Consider the following 27,910-nt stretch of genomic DNA (forward strand, 5'->3'; position numbering starts at 1 on the left):
GTAACAATTAGCATTAGCAACAATTAATGAATCATTTTTAAGATAAAAGCATGCAAACAGACTATTTTAAAATATATGACTGACATTTTGTTTTGTTTATGGTTACTTCTCTTGGGCTGCGTCCAAAATGGAACCCTTTACTCTAGTTGGTGCACTACTTTTGACCACGGCCTATAGGGCTCTGGTCTAAAGTAGTGCACTATATAAGGAATAGGGGTCCATAGGGATCTGGTCAAAAGTAGTGCACTATATAGGGAATAGGGTGCCATTTGGAACAAACTCTATTGGTTTCTGCTCGTTTCATATGATTGAAATGCATGAATTGATTCATATACCTAACAGACAAGTTAGATATTATGTTATTATTATTATTATTGACAGTGTTAATAATACAGTTTAGATTCAGCATAAAAGCTAAATAATTCTTCTTTCTTCCCTTTTGTAACAATTTAGAAAATAAAATACAGAAATCATCTTGTTTTTTCTCCCCCCAGATGTTGGGTTGCAGGTCACTGCATTGTCCATTCCTGTCAATACCTTGGAGCATAGACAATAGATATGATTTCATTAAAAACAATCATATAACTACAGTGGGATTTATTACAAAAAAAATCACACACAAAAGGAAGCCAATATCCGTGCCATACAGAACCATACATATAATATGATTTGTGCTATCCCACAAGATGTTTCATGTCCCTTTCACAGAACCCCTAAACTACTACTACCCTTAAAATTACTACCCCATAAACTACTATACTACCCCCTTAAACTACTACCTCAAAACTACTACACTTAAAACTACTACCCCTAAAACTACTACCCCCTAAACTACTACCCCCTAAACTACTACCCTCTAAAACTACTACCCCCTAAACTACTACCCCCTAAAACTACTCAATCAACAAAAGAAAGAAACAAAGAAAAACCCAGATCACTTCTACTTGACTGCTTTCCCCAACAGCCAATCACCACACTAGAAAGGAAGGCGGGAATTCTACCCACACCCACTTAAATAGCCTCACCTGTCAGCGTCAATACAGAGGAAACCATTATCTGAAATGTTTGAGAGAATGTTTTGTTTTGTTTTTGAAAAAGCTGACCTGGTTCTTCTTGCGTGGTTTAACCCGGGTTGTGTATCACAGGGTTCTGTATGTCAGCCAGTCTGTGGTTCTTTACCCTTTCTATATATCGAATTCCTTATTTCCCTGAATGTGTCAATGATTATAGGAGTTGTCCTTTCCTTTTCACCAAATACTTGCTCCTTTATATTGGTTCCTATTCCTTTGTTTGTAGTCATAGCCTAATGGTTTACTTTGCCTTTGACAGTCACTCCAACCCTATCCCAGAGCTATTTTTCCAACGGCCAACGTTACAACAGGCGGCAGGTACCCTAGTAGTTAAGAGCGTTGGACAAGTAACTGAAAGGTCGCTGGTTCGAATCCCCGAGCTGACTAGGTGGGAAAAAAAGAGAAATGTAACAGGGAGGGAGTAAGTAAGGTGTGTGTGTGCCAACATGTCTCGGTACCTGTAGTAGTTGGGTTTGAAGGGGCCGTTCTTGTTCAGACCCATGTACTTCGCCTGCTCATCAGACAACTCTGTCAGGTGGGCGTCAAAATTGGACAGATGCAAACTGGCCACATACTCATCTGAAATACATGGGTGGCTTGTGAAGCGGTAGATCAAATGTTATGGGCCATGGTCAAAAGTAGTGCACTATATAAGGAATAGGATGCCATGGTCTTACCCATCTTCTTAGGCAGCAGATAGACATCCTGTTTGTAGCGTCCCTCAGGAGCATTGAACAGCTCAATCAGAGCCAGGGCCTACAGAGAGACACAGACCACAACAGAGTCTCAACACTGCCAACATCCCGTTCTCACAAAGCTCAGGTAGCAACAGAACCACAGGAGAACAGAGTTCCTCTAGTCTCGTCTTCAGCAAACCGTCACAACTAAAACTAGTACAACGTTTGTAACGCCAGCCCAGTATTTCATTTAGGGTGCTTAGTTCATCTCCGTGTACAGAACACTGTCACAATGTCAATGAATGACTCTAAATAAACTAGTATGTGTACATCTGGCTGGGGAAAAGCACTGAAAACCGGTGAAGGTTAAATTGTGATGATACAACGCATCTAACTGTTGTATTTCCACGTGTCAATGTTCTGATTGGATCGGTCTCTACGTAAATAAACAATGTCAATATGTCTCACCTGAGTAGTGGCTGTGATAGACAGGACAATATGTCTCACCTGAGTAGTGGCTGTGATAGACGGGACAATATGTCTCACCTGAGTAGTGGCTGTGATAGACAGGACAATATGTCTCACCTGAGTAGTGGCTGTGATAGACGGGACAATATGTCTCACCCTGGGTAGTGGCTGTGATAGACAGGACAATATGTCTCACCCTGAGTAGTGGCTGTGATAGACAGGACAATATGTCTCACCTGAGTAGTGGTTGTGATAGACAGGACAATATGTCTCACCTGAGTAGTGGCTGTGATAGACAGGACAATATGTCTCACCTGAGTAGTGGCTGTGATAGACAGGACAATATGTCTCACCTGAGTAGTGGCTGTGATAGACAGGACAATATGTCTCACCTGAGTAGTGGCTGTGATAGACAGGACAATATGTCTCACCCTGAGTAGTGGCTGTGATAGACAGGACAATATGTCTCACCTGAGTAGTGGCTGTGATAGACAGGACAATATGTCTCACCTGAGTAGTGGCTGTGATAGACAGGACAATATGTCTCACCCTGAGTAGTGGCTGTGATAGACGGGACAATATGTCTCACCTGAGTAGTGGCTGTGATGGACGGGACAATATGTCTCACCTGAGTAGTGGCTGTGATGGACGGGACAATATGTCTCACCTGAGTAGTGGCTGTGATAGACAGGACAATATGTCTCACCTGAGTAGTGGCTGTGATAGACAGGACAATATGTCTCACCTGAGTAGTGGCTGTGATAGACAGGACAATATGTCTCACCTGAGTAGTGGCTGTGATAGACAGGACAAACGTAGGCACTGTAGAACAGCTCAAATTCAAAAGACGACCCTATAGGAAACAACACACACACACACACACACACACACACACACACACACACACACACACACACACACACACACACACACACACACACACACACACACACACACACACACACACACACACACACACACACACACACACACACACACACACACACAGGAGCTACATCAATACACAGGTCAGTTGTATAGCCATTCTCAGGGAAACACTTTTCAAATCAAAACAGAGATTATAATAGATAAATATCCCCTCACAGTACACACTCTACCCTCACAGTACACACTATGCCCTCACAGTACACACTATGCCCTCACAGTACACACTATCCCCTCGCAGTACACACTATGCCCTCACAGTACACACTATCCCCTCACAGTACACACTATCCCCTCACAGTACACACTATCCCCTCACAGTACACACTATCCCCTCACAGTAGAGTGCACACTATCCCCTCACAGTAGAGTACACACTATCCCCTCACAGTAGAGTACACACTATCCCCTCACAGTACACACTATCCCCTCACAGTACATACTATCCCCTTCACAGTACACACTATCCCCTCACAGTACACACTATCCCCTCACAGTACACACTCTACCCTCACAGTACACACTATGCCCTCACAGTACACACTATGCCCTCACAGTACACACTATGCCCTCACAGTACACACTATGCCCTCACAGTACACACTATGCCCTCACAGTACACACTATCCCCTCACAGTACACACTATGCCCTCACAGTACACACTATGCCCTCACAGTACACACTATGCCCTCACAGTACACACTATGCCCTCACAGTACACACTATCCCCTCACAGTACACACTATCCCCTCACAGTACACACTATCCCCTCACAGTAGAGTGCACACTATCCCCTCACAGTAGAGTGCACACTATCCCCTCACAGTAGAGTACACACTATCCCCTCACAGTACACACTATCCCCTCACAGTACACACTATCCCCTCACAGTACACACTATCCCCTCACAGTACACACTATCCCCTCACAGTACACACTATCCCCTCACAGTACACACTATCCCCTCACAGTAGGGTGCACACTATCCCCTCACAGTAGAGTACACACTATCCCCTCACAGTAGAGTACACACTATCCCCTCACAGTACACACTACACAACATTGGTCAACGGTGGGAAGACAAAGCCTTTAGTTACATGTTAGTGGGAAACCAAGTCACTATTTTGTTGTGTTTTCAATAAGAGTCAGGTTTGGAAGCAGAGAAAGGTGACAGAAAGGTCATTCAGGATACATCTCATGGTGCGAAACCTATCCCTCTGCCTATTTTGTAACTCTAGAATGTTTTTATAGCTCTTTGAATCACAGACAAAGGTTTGGGAGGGAATAGAGTACCCTGAGATCCAAGCTAAAGGTCATTCTGTCTCACTATTGTTTCACTCAGTGCTCCATGTCACTAAAGCAGTGTTCCCCAAACGCGGTCCTGCATTGCACAAGGGGTGCATGTTTCGTTTTTTTGTGCTCTGGCACTACACAGCTTATTCAAATAACCAACACATCATCAAGCTTTGATTATTTGAATCAGCTGTGTAGTGCCAAGGCAAAAACGTAAACGTGCTCCCCTTGGTGCACGAGGGTGAAACAACGGCGAATGGGAGTGATGCTCAGTTCCAGGCCAGGGACACAGGGGTTGTAGAGGACAGAAACAGTAACCATACCTCAGCCAGCAGGACAACCCTCTTGCCGTCGGGCCAGATCACATGGTCCACCTGAGAACGCACCCTCTCCCAGGTAAGCTCCGGGCTCCGCAGGCTGGCCTAGAGGCGAGAGAGACCGGGGCAGGATTAGTGACACAGCAGAAACACAAAGCGCGCACACACACACACACACACACACACACACACACACACACACACACACACACACACACACACACACACACACACACACACACACACACACACACACACACACACACACACACACACACACACACACACACACACACACACACACACAGGTAAAAGTAACTCACCACATCGATCTCAGTATTGGAATGTCCCATGTTGCAGACTATACAGCCGTTCTTCATCCGGTCCAGCTGCTCTCTGGTCACCACGTTCTTATTGCCTGAGTGACAACAACAACAATACAGTCAGCTAAGCTCAGATCTGATTACAATCAATCATGTTGGCTGTCTATAATGAGAGAGACAAAGAGAGAGAGAGAGACATAGGGAGGGAGGGCCAGGGGGAGAGAGAGAGAGAGGGAGGGAGGGCCAGGGGGGGAGAGAGAGAGACAGAGGGAGAGAGACAGAGAGGGAGGGAGGGCCAGGGGGAGAGAGAGAGAGAGAGAGACAGAGGGAGAGAGACAGAAAGGGAGGGAGGGCCAGGGAGAGAGAGAGAGAGAGAGAGACAGAGGGAGGGAGGGCCAGGGGGAGAGAGACAGAGAGGGAGGGAGGGCCAGGGGGAGAGAGAGAGAGACAGAGGGAGAGAGACAGAGAGGGAGGGAGGGCCAGGGGGGGAGAGAGAGAGAGAGAGACAGAGGGAGAGAGACAGAAAGGGAGGGAGGGCCAGGGGGAGAGAGAGGGAGGGAGAGACAGAGAGAGGGAGAGAGAGTATATTTGATGTGTCTGTAAGTGAGTCACCAAGTAAAAAAAAAAAAAAGATACACATTCAAACAGGTGACCTCTAACTTGACATCTGTTGGATAATCCTGAGTCATAAACAAGGACAGCGGCTGGGAGGTCTGCTTGTATAATTATCAGAGTGGAATAAAGGAACCGAGTCTGGATGAGGCGTGCTCTGATTGATCTAGTTTACCTGTGCAGGTTATCACCAGGTCCATCTGACGAATGACTTCATTCAGCTTCACCACCCTGAACCCATCCATGCTGTAGAAAAAAGCAAAACAAAAATAACTAAACACATCTCTCTTTTAAAAGACACATTACTGAGGGCAAGTTCCAGCCACTCACCAGCCCTGCAGGGCACAGATGGGGTCTATCTCTGTGATGCAGACGATGGCTCCCAGGGCCTTCAGAGCATAACAGCAACCCTTCCCCACCTACAGGACAGAGGACAGCCCAGTACAGCACTCGCAAATCTATGTTCAAATGCCATTACATCGACTTTTGAAAACTAAGGTGTCAGCCAACGGTCATCAGAATCTAGAATCTAGAATCAGAAGGACTCTACCTCTCCGTAACCACACACCACCACCTGTTTACCCCCAAACATCACATCAGTGGTCCTCTTCAAACTACAGCAAGCAGAGAAAGTAACAATTACAAATCAGACATGATCCATTTATAAATTACAAACAAAACCATCACACACTTTTTTGTGAGAAAAACATGTGATATTAGTGTTTTAAAAAAGGTCCCACCCGTCCAGGATGGACTCTCTGCAGCAGTAGAGGTTGTCAAACTTCTGCTTGGTAACCGAGTCGTTGACATTCATGGCCGGGACACACAGCTTGCCTGCCTTGGACAGCTGGTACAACCTGAGAAGTAAAGGATGTAAATAAATGAAGAAGACTGTCCTTCAGTTGAACCACAGACTAACAGGGGATCAACTGGACCAATCACACGGACGTCTCTCCTTGCTGTGGATGTATGTGACCAATGTTTTGGGAAGGATCTTTCTCACCTGTGGACTCCAGTGACACTCTCCTCCACGATGCCCTGAGCCTTCTTAAACACGCTGGGGTACTTCTTATAAACCCAGTGGGTCAGATCCCCTCCGTCATCCAAGATCTACAGTAACACAAACACAGGAAGAGCAACGGTAGCAGAGCTGATGGTGGACTCAAACAATAGAGACATCTGCTGCATTAAGTCTGCATACTAAATAGAGACATCTGATGCATTAAGTCTGCATACTAAATAGAGACATCTGATGCATTAAGTCTGCATACTAGAGACATCTGCTTCATTAAGTCTGCATACTAAATAGAGACATCTGATGCATTAAGTCTGCATACTAGAGACATCTGCTTCATTAAGTCTGCATACTAAATAGAGACATCTGATGCATTAAGTCTGCATACTAGAGACATCTGCTGCATTAAGTCTGCATACTAAATAGAGATATCTGCTGCATTAAGTCTGCATACTAAATAGAGATATCTGCTGCATTAAGTCTGCATACTAAATAGAGACATCTGTAGCATTAAGTCTGCATACTAAATAGAGACATCTGCTGCATTAAGTCTGCATACTAAATAGAGACATCTGCTGCATTAAGTCTGCATACTAAATAGAGACATCTGCTGCATTAAGTCTGCATACTAAATAGAGACATCTGCTGCATTAAGTCTGCATACTAAATAGAGACATCTGCTGCATTAAGTCTGCATACTAAATAGAGACATCTGCTGCATTAAGTCTGCATACTAAATAGAGATATCTGCTGCATTACGTCTGCATACTAAATAGAGACATCTGCTGCATTAAGTCTGCATACTAAATAGAGATATCTGCTGCATTACGTCTGCATACTAAATAGAGATATCTGCTGCATTAAGTCTGCATACTAAATAGAGATATCTGCTGCATTACGTCTGCATACTAAATAGAGATATCTGATGCATTAAGTCTGCATACTAAATAGAGACATCTGATGCATTAAGTCTGCATACTAGAGACATCTGCTGCATTAAGTCTGCATACTAAATAGAGATATCTGCTGCATTAAGTCTGCATACTAAATAGAGACATCTGCTGCATTACGTCTGCATACTAAATAGAGACATCTGCTGCATTAAGTCTGCATACTAAATAGAGACATCTGCTGCATTAAGTCTGCATACTAAATAGAGACATCTGCAGCATTAAGTCTGCATACTAAATAGAGACATCTGCTGCATTAAGTCTGCATACTAAATAGAGACATCTGCTGCATTAAGTCTGCATACTAAATAGAGACATCTGCTGCATTAAGTCTGCATACTAAATAGAGACATCTGATGCATTAAGTCTGCATACTAGAGACATCTGCTGCATTAAGTCTGCATACTAAATAGAGATATCTGCTGCATTAAGTCTGCATACTAAATAGAGACATCTGCTGCATTACGTCTGCATACTAAATAGAGACATCTGCTGCATTAAGTCTGCATACTAAATAGAGACATCTGCTGCATTAAGTCTGCATACTAAATAGAGACATCTGCAGCATTAAGTCTGCATACTAAATAGAGACATCTGCTGCATTAAGTCTGCATACTAAATAGAGACATCTGCTGCATTAAGTCTGCATACTAAATAGAGACATCTGCTGCATTAAGTCTGCATACTAAATAGAGACATCTGCTGCATTAAGTCTGCATACTAAATAGAGATATCTGCTGCATTACGTCTGCATACTAAATAGAGACATCTGCAGCATTAAGTCTGCATACTAAATAGAGACATCTGCTGCATTACGTCTGCATACTAAATAGAGACATCTGCAGCATTAAGTCTGCATACTAAATAGAGACATCTGCTGCATTAAGTCTGCATACTAAATAGAGACATCTGCTGCATTAAGTCTGCATACTAAATAGAGATATCTGCTGCATTACGTCTGCATACTAAATAGAGACATCTGCTGCATTAAGTCTGCATACTAAATAGAGATATCTGCTGCATTACGTCTGCATACTAAATAGAGATATCTGCTGCATTAAGTCTGCATACTAAATAGAGATATCTGCTGCATTACGTCTGCATACTAAATAGAGATATCTGCTGCATTAAGTCTGCATACTAAATAGAGATATCTGCTGCATTACGTCTGCATACTAAATAGAGACATCTGCTGCATTAAGTCTGCATACTAAATAGAGACATCTGCTGCATTAAGTCTGCATACTAAATAAGGTGCGGAAGATAAGTGACGGATGGAAACAGAAGCCTCCACAAATACAGACAAGCAATTTCAATCATTTCAAATCAATCAAAATAAGCCTCCACAATGTGTGAGAGTCTCATGACTACACGACAGATGTCAAGTACATTATTAAGGGATGGTTTAGTCATTAGGTACCATGTTGGCCTGCCAGCCTTCCGTGTTGACACAGCGGTCGATGCACCACCAAAAGTCATCCTCTGACTCGCCCTTCCACGCAAACACAGGCACACCTGTAGGGGAGAGGAGAGAGAGGGGGAGGCTAGCATTTATTATGGCTGGGAGGGCTAGAAGGAGAGAGAGAGAGTAGGAGAGAGAGGGGGAGGCTAGCACTTATTATGGCTGGGAGGGCTAGAAGGAGAGAGAGAGAGTAGGAGAGAGAGGGGGAGGCTAGCACTTATTATGGCTGGAAGGGCTAGAAGGAGAGAGAGAGTAGGAGAGAGAGGGGGAGGCTAGCACTTATTATGGCTGGGAGGGCTAGAAGGAGAGAGAGAGAGGAGGAGAGAGAGGGGGAGGCTAGCACTTATTATGGCTGGGAGGGCTAGAAGGAGAGAGAGAGAGAGTAGGAGAGAGAGGGGGAGGCTAGCACTTATTATGGCTGGGAGGGCTAGAAGGAGAGAGAGAGAGTAGGAGAGAGAGGGGGAGGCTAGCACTTATTATGGCTGGGAGGGCTAGAAGGAGAGAGAGAGAGTAGGAGAGAGAGGGGGAGGCTAGCACTTATTATGGCTGGGAGGGCTAGAAGGAGAGAGAGAGAGTAGGAGAGAGAGGGGGAGGCTAGCACTTATTATGGCTGGGAGGGCTAGAAGGAGAGAGAGAGAGTAGGAGAGAGAGGGGGAGGCTAGCACTTATTATGGCTGGGAGGGCTAGAAGGAGAGAGAGAGAGTAGGAGAGAGAGGGGGAGGCTAGCACTTATTATGGCTGGGAGGGCTAGAAGGAGAGAGAGAGAGTAGGAGAGAGAGGGGGAGGCTAGCACTTATTATGGCTGGGAGGGCTAGAAGGAGAGAGAGAGAGTAGGAGAGAGAGGGGGAGGCTAGCACTTATTATGGCTGGGAGGGCTAGAAGGAGAGAGAGAGAGTAGGAGAGAGAGGGGGGGGCTAGCACTTATTATGGCTGGGAGGGCTAGAAGGAGAGAGAGAGAGAGAGAGAGGGGGGAGGCTAGCACTTATTATGGCTGGAAGGGCTAGAAGGAGAGAGAGAGAGTAGGAGAGAGAGGGGGAGGCTAGCACTTATTATGGCTGGGAGGGCTAGAAGGAGAGAGAGAGAGAGTAGGAGAGAGAGGGGGAGGCTAGCACTTATTATGGCTGGGAGGGCTAGAAGGAGAGAGAGAGAGTAGGAGAGAGAGGGGGAGGCTAGCACTTATTATGGCTGGGAGGGCTAGAAGGAGAGAGAGAGTAGGAGAGAGAGGGGGAGGCTAGCACTTATTATGGCTGGGAGAGAGAGAGAGGGATAGAAGGAGAGAGAGAGAGTAGGAGAGAGAGAGAGAGAGAGAGAGAAGGGGAGAGACAGACTGAAAGAAAGAGAGAGGATAGTATGATAGGTTCTCACCAGTCTCTGCCAGGGCAGCAGCCACCTCGTTCTGGGTAGAGTAGATGTTACAGGCTGTCCAACGACACTGAGCTCCAAGAGCTACCAGGGTCTCTATCAGAACCTGAGGGGGGGAAATACACAAACACACACCATAACCTCTTAGTTCCTGCCAAGGCAGCAGCTACTCTTCCTGGGGTTTACTATGGATCCCCATTAGTCCCTGCCAAGGCAGCAGCTACTCTTCCTGGGGTTTATTATGGATCCCCATTAGTTCCTGCCAAGGCAGCAGCTACTCTTCCTGGGGTTTACTATGGATCCCCATTAGTTCCTGTCAAGGCAGCAGCTACTCTTCCTGGGGTTTATTATGGATCCCCATTAGTCCCTGCCAAGGCAGCAGCTACTCTTCCTGGGGTTTATTAAGGATCCCCATTAGTCCCTGCCAAGGCAGCAGCTACTCTTCCTGGGGTTTATTAAGGATCCCCATTAGTCGCTGCCAAGGCAGCAGCTACTCTTCCTGGGGTTTATTATGGATCCCCATTAGTTCCTGCCAAGGCAGCAGCTACTCTTCCTGGGATTTATTATGGATCCCCATTAGTTCCTGCCAAGGCAGCAGCTACTCTTCCTGGGGTTTATTAAGGATCCCCATTAGTTCCTGCCAAGGCAGCAGCTACTCTTCCTGGGGTTTATTATGGATCCCCATTAGTTCCTGTCAAGGCAGCAGCTACTCTTCCTGGGGTTTATTAAGGATCCCCATTAGTCCCTGCCAAGGCAGCAGCTACTCTTCCTGGGGTTTATTATAGATCCCCATTAGTTCCTGCCAAGGCAGCAGCTACTCTTCCTGGGGTTTATTAAGGATCCCCATTAGTCCCTGCCAAGGCAGCAGCTACTCTTCCTGGGGTTTATTATGGATCCCATTTAGTCCCTGCCAAGGCAGCAGCTTCTCATCCTGGGGTTTATTATAGATCCCCATTAGTTCCTGCCAAGGCAGCAGCTACTCTTCCTGAGGTTTATTATGGATCCTCATTAGTCCCTGCCAAGGCAGCAGCTACTCTTCCTGGGGTTTATTAAGGATCCCCATTAGTTCCTGCCAAGGCAGCAGCTACTCTTCCTGGGGTTTATTAAGGATCCCCATTAGTCCCTGCCAAGGCAGCAGCTACTCTTCCTGGGGTTTATTATGGATCCCCATTAGTCCCTGCCAAGGCAGCAGCTACTCTTCCTGAGGTTTATTATGGATCCCCATTAGTCCCTGCCAAGGCAGCAGCTACTCTTCCTGGGGTTTATTATGGATCCCATTTAGTCCCTGCCAAGGCAGCAGCTACTCTTCCTGAGGTTTATTATGGATCCCCATTAGTCCCTGCCAAGGCAGCAGCTACTCTTCCTGAGGTTTATTATGGATCCCCATTAGTCCCTGCCAAGGCAGCAGCTACTCTTCCTGGGGTTTATTAAGGATCCCCATTAGTCCCTGCCAAGGCAGCAGCTACTCTTCCTGGGGTTTATTATGGATCCCCATTAGTCCCTGCCAAGGCAGCAGCTACTCTTCCTGAGGTTTATTAAGGATCCCCATTAGTCCCTGCCAAGGCAGCAGCTACTCTTCCTGAGGTTTATTAAGGATCCCCATTAGTTCCTGCCAAGGCAGCAGCTACTCTTCCTGAGGTTTATTATGGATCCCCATTAGTCCCTGCCAAGGCAGCAGCTACTCTTCCTGGGGTTTATTATAGATCCCCATTACTTCCTGCCAAGGCAGCAGCTACTCTTCCTGGGGTTTATTATAGATCCCCATTAGTTCCTGCCAAGGCAGCAGCTACTCTTCCTGAGGTTCACTATGGATCCCCATTAGTTCCTGCCAAGGCAGCAGCTACTCTTCCTGGGGTTTATTATGGATCCCCATTAGTTCCTGCTAAGGCAGCAGCTACTCTTCCTGGGGTTTATTATGGATCCCCATTAGTCCCTGCCAAGGCAGCAGCTACTCTTCCTGGGGTTTATTATGGATCCCCATTAGTCCCTGCCAAGGCAGCAGCTACTCTTCCTGGGGTTTATTATGGATCCCCATTAGTTCCTGCCAAGGCAGCAGCTACTCTTCCTGGGGTTTATTAAAGATCCCCATTAGTTCCTGCCAAGGCAGCAGCTACTCTTCCTGGGGTTTATTATTGATCCCCATTAGTTCCTGCCAAGGCAGCAGCTACTCTTACATTTACATTACATTTAAGTCATTTAGCAGACGCTCTTATCCAGAGCGACTTACAAATTGTTGTACGGTAGAGAGGTATTCTCTAAATCTAAGATGTTGTACGGTAGAGGTATTCTCTAAATCTAAGATGTTGTACGGTAGAGAGGTATTCTCTAAATCTAAGATGTTGTACGGTAGAGAGGTATTCTCTAAATCTAAGATGTTGTACGGTAGAGAGGTATTCTCTAAATCTAAGATGTTGTACGGTAGAGAGGTATTCTCTAAATCTAAGATGTTGTACGGTAGAGAGGTATTCTCTAAATCTAAGATGTTGTACGGTAGAGAGGTATTCTCTAAATCTAAGATGTTGTACGGTAGAGGGGTATTCTCTAAATCTAAGATGAAGTATGGTGTTGTATGGTTGTATAGTGGTGCTAACTATTTTTCAGTGAGATCCACTATTGGTTCCTTGACTTGACGCTAGAAGTCACTAGACGTTTTGCCGTTGCCGTGATGACGTCACATCACCAATTTGCCTTGCTGCGGCATAGCTGCGGTTCCCAACGTAGTGTGTGTCCCCCCCCCCCCCCGCTTCTCTGCCTGTATGTGCACCGTTCCTGTGACTTCTGTTGAACAGACATTTTCTTCTACCCCTCGTTGGGGTTTAATTCAGTTAGAAAAGTCGCTAAATGCCATCAAAACCACTGAAACTCTTGGTGACAAAACTCCCCAAAGGCAGCATTTGTCGCTAGCTTCTTTTACCCAATTAAAGTCGCTGGAGGGGGTCTGAAAACTGGCTAAAGTTGCCAAATTGGCAACACTGGGTGAAGGAGAGAGCAGGTTGACGTACTGCAGTCTGAGCTGTTATGTGGGTGCAGCCCACTATCTTCGCCCCAGCTAGAGGCTTCTCCCCCTGGGCTCTCTTCCTCAGCGAGATCAGGGCTGACATATCTGTGGAGGGAGAGGAGGAGGGCGGAGAGGAGGAGGGAGGATAGGAGGAGGGAGGATAGGAGGAGGATAGGAGGAGGGGGAGAGGAGGAGGGGGGAGAGGAGGAGGGCGGAGAGGAGGAGGGCGGAGAGGAGGAGGGCGGAGAGGAGGAGGGCGGATAGGAGGAGGGGGAGAGGAGGAGGGGGGAGAGGAGGAGGGCGGAGAGGAGGAGGGCGGAGAGGAGGAGGGCGGAGAGGAGGACGGGGAGAGGAGGAGGGCGGAGAGGAGGAGGGGGGTGAGGAGGAGGGCGGAGAGGAGGAGGGGGGTGAGGAGGAGGGTGGAGAGGAGGAGGGGGGAGAGGAGGAGGGGGGAGAGGAGGAGGGGGGTGAGGAGGAGGGAGGAGAGGAGGAGGGGGGAGAGGAGGAGGGGGGAGAGGAGGAGAGATAAAAAAGGGGAGAGAGAGAGAGAGGGGGTGAGATAGTGTGAGTCAGAATGAAAGGATTTGGGAGAGTACACCAGTGAATGAGAGACGCAGGAATGCGAAGATAGATGTAGCATTATATTGAAAAACAAAGGCCAGTGAGGACAGTAAAACCCACAAGATCACCTCCATATTGCCTCCAAAATCTCCATATTGCCTGCAGGTTGAAAGTTACTCAAGTAAAAGTGAAAGTCACCCATTCAAATAATACTTGAGTAAAAAAGTCTAAAAGTATTTGGTTCTAAATATACTTATTTTTTTTATTTTTATGTATGGATAGCCACGGGTACACTCCAACAATCAGACATAATTTAAAAACGATGCATTTGTGTTTAGTGAGTCCGCCAGATCAGAGGCAGTAGGGATGACCACGTGTTCTCTTGATACGTGCTTAAATTGGACCATTTTCCTGTCCTGCTAAGCATTCAACGTGTACCGAATACTTTTGGGTATCAGGGAAAATGTACGGAGCAAAAAGTACATTATTTTCTTTAGGAATGTATTGAAGTAAAAGTTGTCATAAACATAAATAGTAAAGTACAGATACCCCAGAAAACTACTTAAGTAGTACTTTAAAGTATTTTTACTTAAGTACTTTACACCACTGCAGGTTAATTAGAGCAGTGCTGACAGGAACAGCTGTTGAGACCTAGGCAACGGCTCTAGGGTTAGTTAGAGCAGCGCTGACAGGAACAGCTGTTGAGACCTAGGCAACGGCTCTAGGGTTAATTAGAGCAGTGCTGACAGGAACAGCTGTTGAGACCTAGGCAACGGCTCTAGGGTTAGTTAGAGCAGCGCTGACAGGAACAGCTGTTGAGAACTAGGCACTTCGCCTAGATCTGCACAACCATAGAGAGATACAGACAGACAGACAGACAGACAGACAGACAGACAGACAGACAGACAGACAGACAGACAGACAGACAGACAGACAGACAGACAGAGAGAGAGACAGAGACAGAGAGACAGAGAGAGACAGAGAGAGACAGAGAGAGAGAGAGACAGAGACAGAGAGACAGAGAGAGATAGAAAGAGAGAGAGAGAGAGACAGAGAGAGAGAGACAGAGAGAGAGAGACAGAGAGAGAGAGACAGAGAGACAGGTTCAGACCTGCTCCTGTTTCCATGGACACCACTGTCTGTCTGACACAGCTCCAGTGAGGTCATCACCTGCTTCATGACTTCAATATCAGTCGTTAAAACTCAGCACAGCAGAATGGATGCCATGTGATATGAGTCTGAACTCTTCACTATGACCGCTACCTTATAATTACTGATCCAGAATCAGTCCTTGACGAGGCGCCAAACACTCTCTGTACCCTCTATCCCACTGATCCTTGGTCAGCACTTTACCCTTTTCACAATACTGAGCCCAGCAGAGCCCAGCCAATGCAAGCTGTACTGGGCTGGCCTGGTTGCACATCTGTCATAGCTGCTATCAGAACGATGCCGGAAAGTGAATGCAAGACCGGTGATTCCGCACCTTGCTCTGCGATCTCGATCTCCCGTCTGCCGAACTCTGCCTGCTTGACGTTCTTAACGCAAAAGTCGCTGCTGCCCTTGGAGTTGGCCTGGGCCTTGTCCCGAGGAGAGGTCTCGTCATCTGAGCTGTCTGAGTAGGACGCAGCTGGACATGGCGTTGTGGGGATAAAGAGTCACAGACACATAATGAAGCCTCTGTTGGTTAATGTCACACCTACAGTGTGACCTCTATGGTCAGAGATAAGATACAAGATACAATGAGACAATCATTAAATATTAACTGAGTTGAATAGATCTTCCTCAATGGTATACCAGTCTATAGAAGACAGTTGAACAGATCTTCCTCAATGGTATACCAGTCTATAGAAGACAGTTCAATCTTCCTCAATGGTATACCAGTCTATAGAAGACAGTGTAGCTTGACATGGTCGTCAGTGGAAGGACTTTGGCCAACTTGGTAATCACCAGCACCTAGTGCAGTAGTCGTGTGTGTGTGTGTGTGTGTGTGTGTGTGTGTGTGTGTGTGTGTGTGTGTGTGTGTGTGTGTGTGTGTGTGTGTGTGTGTGTGTGTGTGTGTGTGTGTGTGTGTGTGTGTGTGTGTGTGTGTTAGGCTTCGGCGATATCCCGTTTATACCACATACCGGGGTATTTCGGGTATGATTTTCAAATCCGGTGCTACGCCACTACTTATAACTATCCGTTAAGTGTAAACTGTAAGAAATCTAAGATGTGTCAAATGGTATCCAGCTCTGGGCTCCAGACATGCATTTGGTTTGCTAACTTGCTTAGCTAAGTGGCTAGATGTCAAGACACAGCAGATACATACCCTCCTGGATCACGATCTCTGTTGCCTAAATTGTTTTTGTGCGTATTTTTAAATACACATTTGGTAATACTGTATACACCGGTATGGTACAGAAACGGTATGACGGTACGAACACCTGGATATCACCCAGCTCTAGTGTGTGGTACAGAAACGGTATGACGGTACGAACACCTGGATATCACCCAGCTCTAGTGTGTGGTACAGAAACGGTATGACGGTACGAACACCTGGATACCAGCTCTAGTGTTTGGTACCTACCTGAGCTGTAGCTATCTGTGGAGGACTGGGAGATGGAGCGAGAGAGGGAGCGCCGGCCGGCCTTAGTGGGGTACTTCTGAAACTCCTGTTTATCCTCCGCGTTGGCAAACTGGATCTGAAGAACAAGAAGAAGAAGTTTGAGGCATGAATTAGTCTTCAGTTGACATTATGGTGGAAACTTTATTCAGTCAGCCTGTAGTGGGTCAGATATACTGTAGTCAGAGAGCCTGTAGTGGGTCAGATATACTGTAGTCAGTGAGCCTGTAGTGGGTCAGATATACTGTAGTCAGTGGGCCTGTAGTGGGTCAGATATACTGTAGTCAGTGGGCCTGTAGTGGGTCAGATATACTGTAGTCAGTGAGCCTGTAGTGGGTCAGATATACTGTAGTCAGTGGGCCTGTAGTGGGTCAGATATACTGTAGTCAGTGAGCCTGTAGTGGGTCAGATATACTGTAGTCAGTGAGCCTGTAGTGGGTCAGAGATACTGTAGTCAGTGAGCCTGTAGTGGGTCAGAGATACTGTAGTCAGTGAGCCTGTAGTGGGTCAGAGATACTGTAGTCAGTGAGCCTGTAGTGGGTCAGAGATACTGTAGTCAGTGAGCCTGTAGTGGGTCAGAGATACTGTAGTCAGTGAGCCTGTAGTGGGTCAGAGATACTGTAGTCAGTGAGCCTGTAGTGGGTCAGAGATACTGTAGTCAGTCAGCCTGTAGTGGGTCAGAGATACTGTAGTCAGTCAGCCTGTAGTGGGTCAGATATACTGTAGTCAGTCAGCCTGTAGTGGGTCAGAGGTAATCAGTGAGCATGTAGTGGGTCAGAGATACTGTAGTCAGTCAGCCTGTAGTGGGTCAGATATACTGTAGTCAGTCAGCCTGTAGTGGGTCAGAGATACTGTAGTCAGTCAGCCTGTAGTGGGTCAGAGATAATCAGTGAGCCCGTGCTGGGTCAGAGATACTGTAGTCAGTGAGCCTGTAGTGGATCAGATATACTGTAGTCAGTCAGCCTGTAGTGGGTCAGAGATACTGTAGTCAGTCAGCCTGTAGTGGGTCAGAGATACTGTAGTCAGTCAGCCTGTAGTGGATCAGAGATACTGTAGTCAGTGAGCCTGTAGTGGGTCAGAGATACTGTAGTCAGTGAGCCTGTAGTGGGTCAGAGATACTGTAGTCAGTGAGCCTGTAGTGGGTCAGAGATAATCAGTGAGCCTGTAGTGGGTCAGAGATAATCAGTGAGCCTGTAGTGGGTCAGAGATACTGTAGTCAGTGAGCCTGTAGTGGGTCAGAGATACTGTAGTCAGTGAGCCTGTAGTGGGTCAGAGATACTGTAGTCAGTCAGCCTGTAGTGGGTCAGAGATACTGTAGTCAGTGAGCCTGTAGTGGGTCAGAGATAATCAGTGAGCCCGTGCTGGGTCAGAGATACTGTAGTCAGTGAGCCTGTAGTGGGTCAGAGATAATCAGTGAGCCCGTGCTGGGTCAGAGATACTGTAGTCAGTGAGCCTGTAGTGGGTCAGAGATAATCAGTGAGCCCGTGCTGGGTCAGAGATACTGTAGTCAGTGAGCCTGTAGTGGGTCAGAGATACTGTAGTCAGTCAGCCTGTAGTGGGTCAGAGATAGTCAGTGAGCCCGTGGTGGTTCAGAGATAGTCAGTTAGCCCGTGGTGGGTCAGAGATACTGTAGTCAGTCAGCCTGTAGTGGGTCAGAGATACTGTAGTCAGTCAGCCCGTGGTGGGTCAGAGATACTGTAGTCAGTCAGCCTGTAGTGGGTCAGAGATACTGTAGTCAGTCAGCCTGTAGTGGGTCAGAGATACTGTAGTCAGTCAGCCTGTAGTGGGTCAGAGATACTGTAGTCAGTCAGCCCGTGGTGGGTCAGAGATACTGTAGTCAGTCAGCCCGTGGTGGGTCAGAGATAGAGTATGTGACATAGAATTCCCAACTATGGGCTTTTATGTAGAACTGGTACAGTGTTTAATGAGGAGGGGACCAGATCCATGGAGTTCTATGGCTATAATATTTAATGGGAACCAACCAACCAGTCAACCTAACATTTCAGCTGGCTGTGAAACCTCGACCAGGGCTCTCCTAAAGGTGTAGACGATTAAAACCAGTCAACCTAACATTTCAGCTGGCTGTGAAACCTCGACCAGGGCTCTCCCAAAGGTGTAGACGATTAAAACCAGTCAACCTAACATTTCAGCTGGCTGTGAAACCTAGACCAGGGCTCTCCCAAAGGTGTAGACGATTAAAACCAGTCAACCTAACATTTCAGCTGGCTGTGAAACCTAGACCAGGGCTCTCCCAAAGGTGTAGACGATTAAAAAGACACTGTGATCTCTTTCTGCCCAACTCCGAAGGTCTAACTGTGTGGCACTGCATCTCAGTGCTAGAGGCGTCATTACAGACGTGGTTCGATTCCAGGCTGTATCACAACCGGCCGTGATTGGGAGTCCAATAGGGTGGCACTCAGTTGGCCCAGTGTCGTCCGGGTTAGGGTTTGGCCTAACTTGCCTAGTTAAATAAAGGTTCAATTAAAAAATAATATTTATCATTATACCGGCCCCTAAAATCATTGACAGGTTGACCTAAAATAAATAAATAAATCTTATTTTGAAATAATAATTTGCAAATAATTGACATACAGGGAGACACCAGCTAATCTGGTCACAATGCGGAGAGTGGATGGATAAGAGACATTTTAATACAATATGAAGACGTGACAAACCTTGATCAAATAGTGATTGGATCATATTGATCATAACATGACAATCACATGTTAGCGCAAGGCTATAGCTTCAGTAAATATAAAGATAATCAGATTGTATTTGACCAAATCAGAGCTTGTTACTGTATATAAACTTGTTATCAAAGTGAATGGTAAACCAACCCCATTGAACATTCATTCATTCCCACTGAGTGGGTTTGAAAGTTAAAGAGATTTTGCTAATCCTCTACTATGTAGACACTCTCTGTTCTGATGTTACGAGGTCTCTGCACTCTCTGTGCTGGTTCCACCAGGTTAACAGAATGGTAAAGACAGCGATCAGGCTGGTTCCACCAGGTTAACAGAACTGTCCAATGTCCACCAAAACTCTACTTCAACAAGTATGTGTCACTAGGTTTGTGTGTGTGTGTGTGTGTGTGTGTGTGTGTGTGTGTGTGTGTGTGTGTGTGTGTGTGTGTGTGTGTGTGTGTGTGTGTGTGTGTGTGTGTGTGTGTGTATGTGATGTCTATAGGTTTGATCCCTAAACAAGAGTTGCAGACATTACTTCTTTAAAATGTGTCCCTCAGCTATTAAACGTACGCAACTCAACACAACGTGTCAACCTCCTGAACCCTGGCCAACCATACATGATGGGTCCGCTTCCTGTACGGTCTGTTGTTATATTTCAGACGTTCCTGGGTTGTGTTTATACTGAAAACGACATGTGTGGAGATGGTGAGTTGACACAACACGTAAGAGATAACTGCCCAGACAATAAGGCAGACTAACTACAGTCACTTGGCTATTATGGGTTACATTGACGTATCAAGCACACTAATGCGTTTTAGGGTCAGCCATTGCAGAGTCATCCATACTTTATAAATGGCCATTATAAAAAGGTACCGAAGTCAAAACCAGTATTTTGAGTGACAATATTTTATAGAGACCGAACCCAAAACATAGAAAACAAATGTCATGTGTTGACACTTACAACCATGGCTGAAACTCGTAAAGATGACCTGTTAGTGATAAGAAGAGTTGGTTAGTTAGTTATATACCTAGTTAGTAGTTTCAAGAGTAGAAGCTAGTAGCCTACAGCTATCCATTAAACTTTCATAACCTAACTACAAACTGTGTTTAAAGACAGAAAACAGCATGGAGCCGAGAACTCTGTATGTGGCTGTTTTGGCGACTGGATGTGTGGCCTATAACGGCTCTCTCGTTTTAGTGTAAAAGCATGTGGTGTTTGCTTTGCATCTAGGTAGGGTGCATTTCAATGTTCTGCCATCCCTAACATGAAGTCAGTCTCTCTGTGTGTCTCTGTCTGTCTGTCTCTGTCTGTCTGTCTCTGTCTGTCTGTTCTCTCTCTCTCTCAAAACCATAGAGTTGTTACAGAGTAATAACCATGGAAATAGTGACCTCATGTTTCTATGGCGATAACCCCTACTCCAACAGCTTGATCACAGTGGATTAGAGAATCCTGACCTCTACATTCTATCTGCAATCAAATCTGTGCCTCTTATAACACGAGCTAATCATCTACAATTCAATTTAGTTTCAAACTTGAAGAGATGGCCAACGATTAAACCCAGAGGAGAGCGTGAAAGCCAGAGCTAATCAGCACAGAGAAGAACACAAATGTAAAGGTCATATCCAGTAGGTATCTGATAACAGAGTACAGACATATTCTGGACTAAAACAATTCAACTATTGAATAACTGAGTCTATAGCTCTAGATATAAAGAGTCATTACGGTAAGTAACTTCATATGGAGTAGGTTACTTACCTGCTCCATCCCGTGCCGATGCCCTGGCCCATATCCATGCTGTGGGTTTCTATGTGTTATGGCTCCCTGTCTGTCCTTCTCCATGGTCAGCTCTTAGTCTCTATCTCTGCCTCTTACCCTCTGTTTCTCTGTCTAAGGGATGGTCCTGTGTTTCTCTGTCTGTGTGTCCCTGATGTTATGTTGCTACTGGGTTATTATTACTGAACACACACACACACACACACACACACACACACACACACACACACACACACACACACACACACACACACACACACACACACACACACACACACACACACACACACACACACACACACACACACACACACACACACCTCAGACAGATAGGGGGAGGTTTCTGTGTGGAGATTAATATAATGTATAATGGCCAACATGTAGGAGGCGGGGGTGTCCAAACTATCCAACCTGAACAATCCCTCGTCTCTCCCTCTGTCTGTCTTGGTCTCGTCCTTGGCAACTACATGCTAGCTAGAGCCGCAGGCCATTTGTTTGACACCCCTGCACACAGCACACAACCCCACACACACACACACACACACACACACACACACACACACACACACACACACACACACACAGTACAAACTATTTGTCCTGCCTTGCTTAATCTACTCGAGCTCGTCATTTCCTGTATTTCCTGCACCTCTATGATTCAGAGGGGTTGGGTTAAATGCGGAAGACATTTAACCCAACGGTCTGTTCTCTGCGGTAGAATGGCCAGATGGATGCCATGCCTCAGTAAAAGCCACATGACAGCTCGCTTGGAGTTTGCCAAACGGCACCTAAAGGACTCTCAGACCATGATAAACAAGATTCTCTGGTCTGATGAAAGCAAGATTGAACTCTTTGGCCTGAATGCCAAGCATCACGTCTGGAGGAAACCTGGCACCATCCCTATGGTGAAGCATGGTGGTGGCAGCATCATACTGTGGGGATGTTTTTCAGTGGCAGGGACTGCGAGACTAGTCAGGATCGAGGGAAAGATGAATGAAGCAAAGTCAAGAGAGATCCTTGATGAAAACCTGCTCCAGAGCGCTCAGGACCTCAGACTGGGGTGAAGGTTCACCTTCCAACAGGACAACGACCCTAAGCACACAGCCAAGACAACACAGGAGTGGCTTCGGGACAAGTCTCTGAATGTCGTTGAGTGGTCCAGCCAGAGCCCGGACTTGAACCCGATCGACATCTCTGGATAGACCTGAAAATAGCTGTGCAGCAACGCTCCCCATCCAACCTGACAGAGTTTGAGAGGATCTGCAGAGAAGAATGGGAGAAACTCCCCAAATACAGGTGTGCCAAGCTTGTAGCGTCATACCCAAGAAGACTCTAGGCTGTAATCGCTGCCAAATGTGCTTCAACAAAATACTGCGTAAAGAGTCGGAATACTTATGTAAATATGATATTTCAGTTTGACATTTTTTATAAATTAGCAAAAATTTATAAAAACCAGTTTTTGCTTTGTCATTATGTGGTATTGTGATGTCATGATGGCGTATTATGTTGTCATGATGGGGTATTGTGATGTCATGATGGGGTATTGTGTGTAGATTGATGAGGGGGAAAAAACAATTTAATACATTTTAGAATAAGGCTGTAACATAACAAAATGTGGAAAAAGCCAAGGGGTCTGAATACTTTCTGAAAGCACTGTAGGTAGTAGCTCCCGAATGTCATTTTTGCTTGTCTAAAGGAACAACAGTTCTGGCTCTGGAGCAGCATGTGTACACTCTGGATCTGTGTGGAGTCGCTAGGGCAACAGGCCTGACTGCTCTGCTCAGAGAAGATGGGGGAGGTGCAGACAGGCCAGAACAGATTTTTTTGGGGGAAAATCAAGATAACAGATAACTCATCCAAAGGGCTTTAACTTCTCAAACACGGCAGAAAGCTAACACAATATGATGCCCCATCACATTAGTAATTCAGCCACTTAGATAACTAGCAAGGTGAACTTAAGGGGTCATGTTAATGCGGAATTCTGCGGGTTTTTTCGCGCAAGAAAAAAAGATAAAACGCATAAGAAATATCTTATTGTAATCGTCTCAACATCAGACTCATTTTGTTCTTTAGTTGCACTTCTCCACTCGGATGAGAATTCACCAACAGGCATTCTATCAGCAGACTGATAGGTCAGTTTCATAATGTAAAATAATGTGACAGGTGAAATGAAGAACGTGATCTGCTTTACCTCCTAACGTATTGCACAAGTTGACTGCAGGTAGTAACTTAAAAAGTAGCTACAAAATATTCAAATTTTTTGAAAAACCTCAAAGAAATATTTTTTTTTACGGTATTGACAGTATTGAAAAACCATCCCGTGGCTGTTTTCAAACACCCCGGTGTACACTATATACGGTATACCGCCCAAGCCTAATTGAGGGGGAATCAAACCTTAGTTTCCATGAACCTCCTAGCCTGGTTCCAAATCGGTTTGTTCTTTATAGCCAACATGGTCCCAGGTCTGTTTGTCCTTTTATAGCCAACATGGTCCCAGGTCTGTTTGTCCTTTTATAGCCAACATGGTCCCAGGTCTGTTTGTCCTTTTATAGCCAATATATGCTCCTGCCTAACCTGGTCCCAGATCTGTGCTGTAATATACAAGACCTGGGAGCAGGCTATAGCCTAAGCCTCAATAGGCAGCCATCCATTCCTATAGCCATCATCATCTTTTAGCTATATCTCCTCTGTCTCAGGGACCATAGGAGTCAGTTATACAGCACACACTGATCTGGGACCAGGCTATAAGCATACACTGCAGTCCAATACCCATTAAGTTATCCTATAACTAAAAATACTCCTTCTGTCTCTTAGATGGCTGAGCAGGTCACAGACTTCGGCTCCCCTGGCCTCTGTGATCCCCTAGTGAATGTCAATAGGAATGTGTAACGGCAGAGAACAGGCTAAGTATAGAGGAATGTGTAAAGGCAGAGAACAGGATAAGTATAGAGGAATGTGTAACGGCAGAGAACAGGCTAAGTATAGAGGAATGTGTAACATCAGAGAACAGGCTAAGTATAGAGGAATGTGTAACAGCAGAGAACAGGCTAAGTATAGAGGAATGTGTAACGGCAGAGAACAGGCTAAGTATAGAGGAATGTGTAACAGCAGAGAACAGGCTAAGTATAGAGGAATGTGTAACGGCAGAGAACAGGCTAAGTATAGAGGAATGTGTAACAGCAGAGAACAGGCTAAGTATAGAGGAATGTGTAACAGCAGAGAACAGGCTAAGTATAGAGGAATGTGTAACAGCAGAGAACAGGCTAAGTATAGAGGAATGTGTAACAGCAGAGAACAGGCTAAGTATAGAGGAATGTGTAACAGCAGAGAACAGGCTAAGTATAGAGGAATGTGTAACGGCAGAGAACAGGCTAAGTATAGAGGAATGTGTAACGGCAGAGAACAGGCTAAGTAAAGAAAAACATTAAAACCACTTAAAGTGCCACCACTAATACCACCACACCATTGGACAGGACAGGACAGAACATGACAGGTCAGGACAGAACAGATCATGACAGAACAGAACATGACAGAACAGATCATGACAGAACAGAACAGGACAGGACAGAACAAGACATGACAGGACTTGACAGAACAGGACATGACAGAACAAGACATGACAGGACTTGACAGAACAGGACATGACAGAACAGGCCAGAACATGACAGAACAGATCATGACAGAACAGGCCAGAACATGACAGAACAGATCATGACAGAACAGATCATGACAGGAATTGACAAAAAAGGAAAGAACAGAACATAACATGACCTGACAGAACAAGAAATGACAGGACAGGTATTGACAGAGCAGGACAGGACATGCCAGAACAGGTCATGACAGAACAGGACATGGGAGAACATTTTATGACAGAACAGGACATGGCAGGACCAAACAAGACCTGACAGAACAGGCGCTGACAAAACAGGACAGAACAGAACAGGCCAGAACATGACAGGACAGGAAGTGTAAATCCATAATCCCTCCACAGCCAACGAAGGGCCACCAGAATTACACTAAAATCTCTCGCTATCTCGTAAAACACATCACACACAAACGTCACCTGTGTCTACGTTCCACAGAGTTCCACAGAGGCATGACGGCTTAGACCCAACTAGTGTTATGAAAAACAGACAGGCGGATAAACCCCCCTCTTCACTCTACGACCTTCAAGACCACACCGTGACCTTTACAGCTGCTGTGTCCTGACTGAGTGTCCAGGGGACACTAGGCTATGCAGCCGTGATGCACATAGGCAAAGCTGCCAACCAGACGAATCCATGTGAGAGGAACAGTATAACAGTAGTGATGGTGAATTGTGTTTGCAGATGTAATGTCTTTCTTTTAGCGTCAAAACATGGAGAAGACAAGACCAAATGTCAAGGACCTGAGAACTCAACAGACCCGAGACAGGTAGGCAACGTTAACAGGAACCGAGACAGGTAGGCAACGTTAACAGGAACCGAGACAGGTAGGCAACGTTAACAGGAACCGAGACAGGTAGACAACGTTAACAGGAACCGAGACAGGTAGACAACGTTAACAGGAACCGAGACAGGTAGACAACGTTAACAGGAACCGAGACAGGTAGGCAACGTTAACAGGAACCGAGACAGGTAGGCAACGTTAACAGGACCGAGACAGGTAGGCAACGTTAACAGGAACCGAGACAGGTAGACAACGTTAACAGGAACCGAGACAGGTAGGCAACGTTAACAGGAACCGAGACAGGTAGGCAACGTTAACAGGAACCGAGACAGGTAGACAACGTTAACAGGAACCGAGACAGGTAGGCAACGTTAACAGGAACCGAGACAGGTAGGCAACGTTAACAGGAACCGAGACAGGTAGGCAACGTTAACAGGAACCGAGACAGGTAGGCAACGTTAACAGGAACCGAGACAGGTAGACAACGTTAACAGGACCGAGACAGGTAGGCAACGTTAACAGGAACCGAGACAGGTAGGCAACGTTAACAGGAACCGAGACAGGTAGGCAACGTTAACAGGAACCGAGACAGGTAGGCAACGTTAACAGGAACCGAGACAGGTAGGCAACGTTAACAGGAACCGAGACAGGTAGACAACGTTAACAGGAACCGAGACAGGTAGACAACGTTAACAGGAACCGAGACAGGTAGACAACGTTAACAGGAACCAAGACAGGTAGGCAACGTTAACAGGAACCGAGACAGGTAGGCAACGTTAACAGGAACCGAGACAGGTAGGCAACGGTAACAGGACCGAGACAGGTAGGCAACGGTAACAGGACCGAGACAGGTAGACAACGTTAACAGGAACCGAGACAGGTAGGCAACGTTAACAGGAACCGAGACAGGTAGACAACGTTAACAGGAACCGAGACAGGTAGACAACGTTAACAGGAACCGAGACAGGTAGACAACGTTAACAGGAACCGAGACAGGTAGACAACGTTAACAGGAACCGAGACAGGTAGGCAACGTTAACAGGAACCGAGACAGGTAGGCAACGTTAACAGGAACCGAAACAGGTAGGCAACGTTAACAGGAACCGAGACAGGTAGGCAACGTTAACAGGAAGCGAGACAGGTAGACAACGTTAACAGGAACCGAGACAGGTAGGCAACGTTAACAGGAACCGAGACAGGTAGGCAACGTTAACAGGAACCGAGACAGGTAGGCAACGGTAACAGGACCGAGACAGGTAGACAACGTTAACAGGAACCGAGACAGGTAGACAACGTTAACAGGAACCGAGACAGGTAGGCAACGTTAACAGGAACCGAGACAGGTAGACAACGTTAACAGGAACCGAGACAGGTAGACAACGTTAACAGGAACCGAGACAGGTAGGCAACGTTAACAGGACCGAGACAGGTAGACAACGTTAACAGGACCGAGACAGGTCGACAACGTTAACAGGAACCGAGACAGGTAGGCAACGTTAACAGGAACCGAGACAGGTAGACAACGTTAACAGGAACCGAGACAGGTAGGCAACGTTAACAGGACCGAGACAGGTAGACAACGTTAACAGGACCGAGACAGGTCGACAACGTTAACAGGAACCGAGACAGGTAGGCAACGTTAACAGGAACCGAGACAGGTAGACAACGTTAACAGGAACCGAGACAGGTAGACAACGTTAACAGGAACAGAGACAGGTAGACAACGTTAACAGGAACCGAGACAGGTAGGCAACGTTAACAGGAACCGAGACAGGTAGGAAACGTTACATTTGGAGACATTTGCCTGCATCACAAATGGCATCTAATTCCCTTTATGATGCACTTGTTTTGACCGGGGCCCATAGGGCTGTACAGGGAAGACGGTGCCATTTGGAAGGCAAACATTCTAAATGTCAGGACATTACTTCAAAACGAGCAAGACAAACGTTCTTGACCAGTCAGTATGGATGTGCCAAATGTATCAGCTTATTGCTACTTTCTCTCAGTGTTAAATTACTCGTACGCTGATAGTCAAACACTGTGTAAGCAGCACAGCACTGCAGAACGACACATTCAGTACTGTGTGAGCAACACAGCACTGCAGCATGACTAGGGTTGGAAAATTCTGGTAACTGTCAATAAATTACATTGTTTTCCCCGAAATCCCGGTTGGAGGATTAGCGGAATCAGGAAGGAATAAGCAGGAAATCCGGAAGCCTCCAATCAGGATTTCTGGAAAACCAGGGAAAGTTTTGAAAGTTCCCATCATTTTCCAACCCTAAGCATGACAACTTCAGTACTGCTGGTAATGGCCGACATAGAGAAGTTACTTAAAGGAATCGGTTCCAGAATAAACATTGTTATCAAC

General features: G+C 46.1%; 1 protein-coding gene across 2 annotated transcripts in view; it reads right to left on the bottom strand.

Moving 5' to 3' along the window:
* Positions 1 to 437: 437 nt before the first annotated feature.
* Positions 438 to 27,910, bottom strand: part of ahcyl1 (adenosylhomocysteinase-like 1) — a 44,110-nt gene continuing 16,637 nt past the window's right edge. Inside the window, exons 1-17 of one of the 2 annotated variants that reach the window (XM_071373125.1) lie at positions 21,097 to 21,244; positions 16,621 to 16,735; positions 15,538 to 15,681; positions 13,498 to 13,598; positions 10,499 to 10,601; positions 9,092 to 9,186; positions 6,710 to 6,816; positions 6,447 to 6,563; positions 6,257 to 6,320; positions 6,037 to 6,125; positions 5,882 to 5,952; positions 5,095 to 5,189; positions 4,778 to 4,876; positions 3,000 to 3,068; positions 1,748 to 1,826; positions 1,529 to 1,649; positions 438 to 537 (exon numbers count right to left, since the gene is read on the bottom strand). In XM_071373125.1, coding sequence (XP_071229226.1) covers positions 531 to 537; positions 1,529 to 1,649; positions 1,748 to 1,826; positions 3,000 to 3,068; positions 4,778 to 4,876; positions 5,095 to 5,189; positions 5,882 to 5,952; positions 6,037 to 6,125; positions 6,257 to 6,320; positions 6,447 to 6,563; positions 6,710 to 6,816; positions 9,092 to 9,186; positions 10,499 to 10,601; positions 13,498 to 13,598; positions 15,538 to 15,681; positions 16,621 to 16,735; positions 21,097 to 21,180 — 1,560 coding nt within the window. In that variant the 5' untranslated portion in view covers positions 21,181 to 21,244 and the 3' untranslated portion in view covers positions 438 to 530. Of the gene's footprint in view, positions 538 to 1,528; positions 1,650 to 1,747; positions 1,827 to 2,999; positions 3,069 to 4,777; positions 4,877 to 5,094; positions 5,190 to 5,881; positions 5,953 to 6,036; positions 6,126 to 6,256; positions 6,321 to 6,446; positions 6,564 to 6,709; positions 6,817 to 9,091; positions 9,187 to 10,498; positions 10,602 to 13,497; positions 13,599 to 15,537; positions 15,682 to 16,620; positions 16,736 to 21,096; positions 21,245 to 27,910 lie in introns of those variants that run through there. The other variant, XM_071373124.1, reaches the window with a different exon arrangement.

Source organism: Salvelinus alpinus, chromosome 28 (genome assembly GCF_045679555.1).
Source record: "Salvelinus alpinus chromosome 28, SLU_Salpinus.1, whole genome shotgun sequence".
In the NCBI taxonomy this organism is placed as follows: Eukaryota; Metazoa; Chordata; class Actinopteri; order Salmoniformes; family Salmonidae; genus Salvelinus; species Salvelinus alpinus.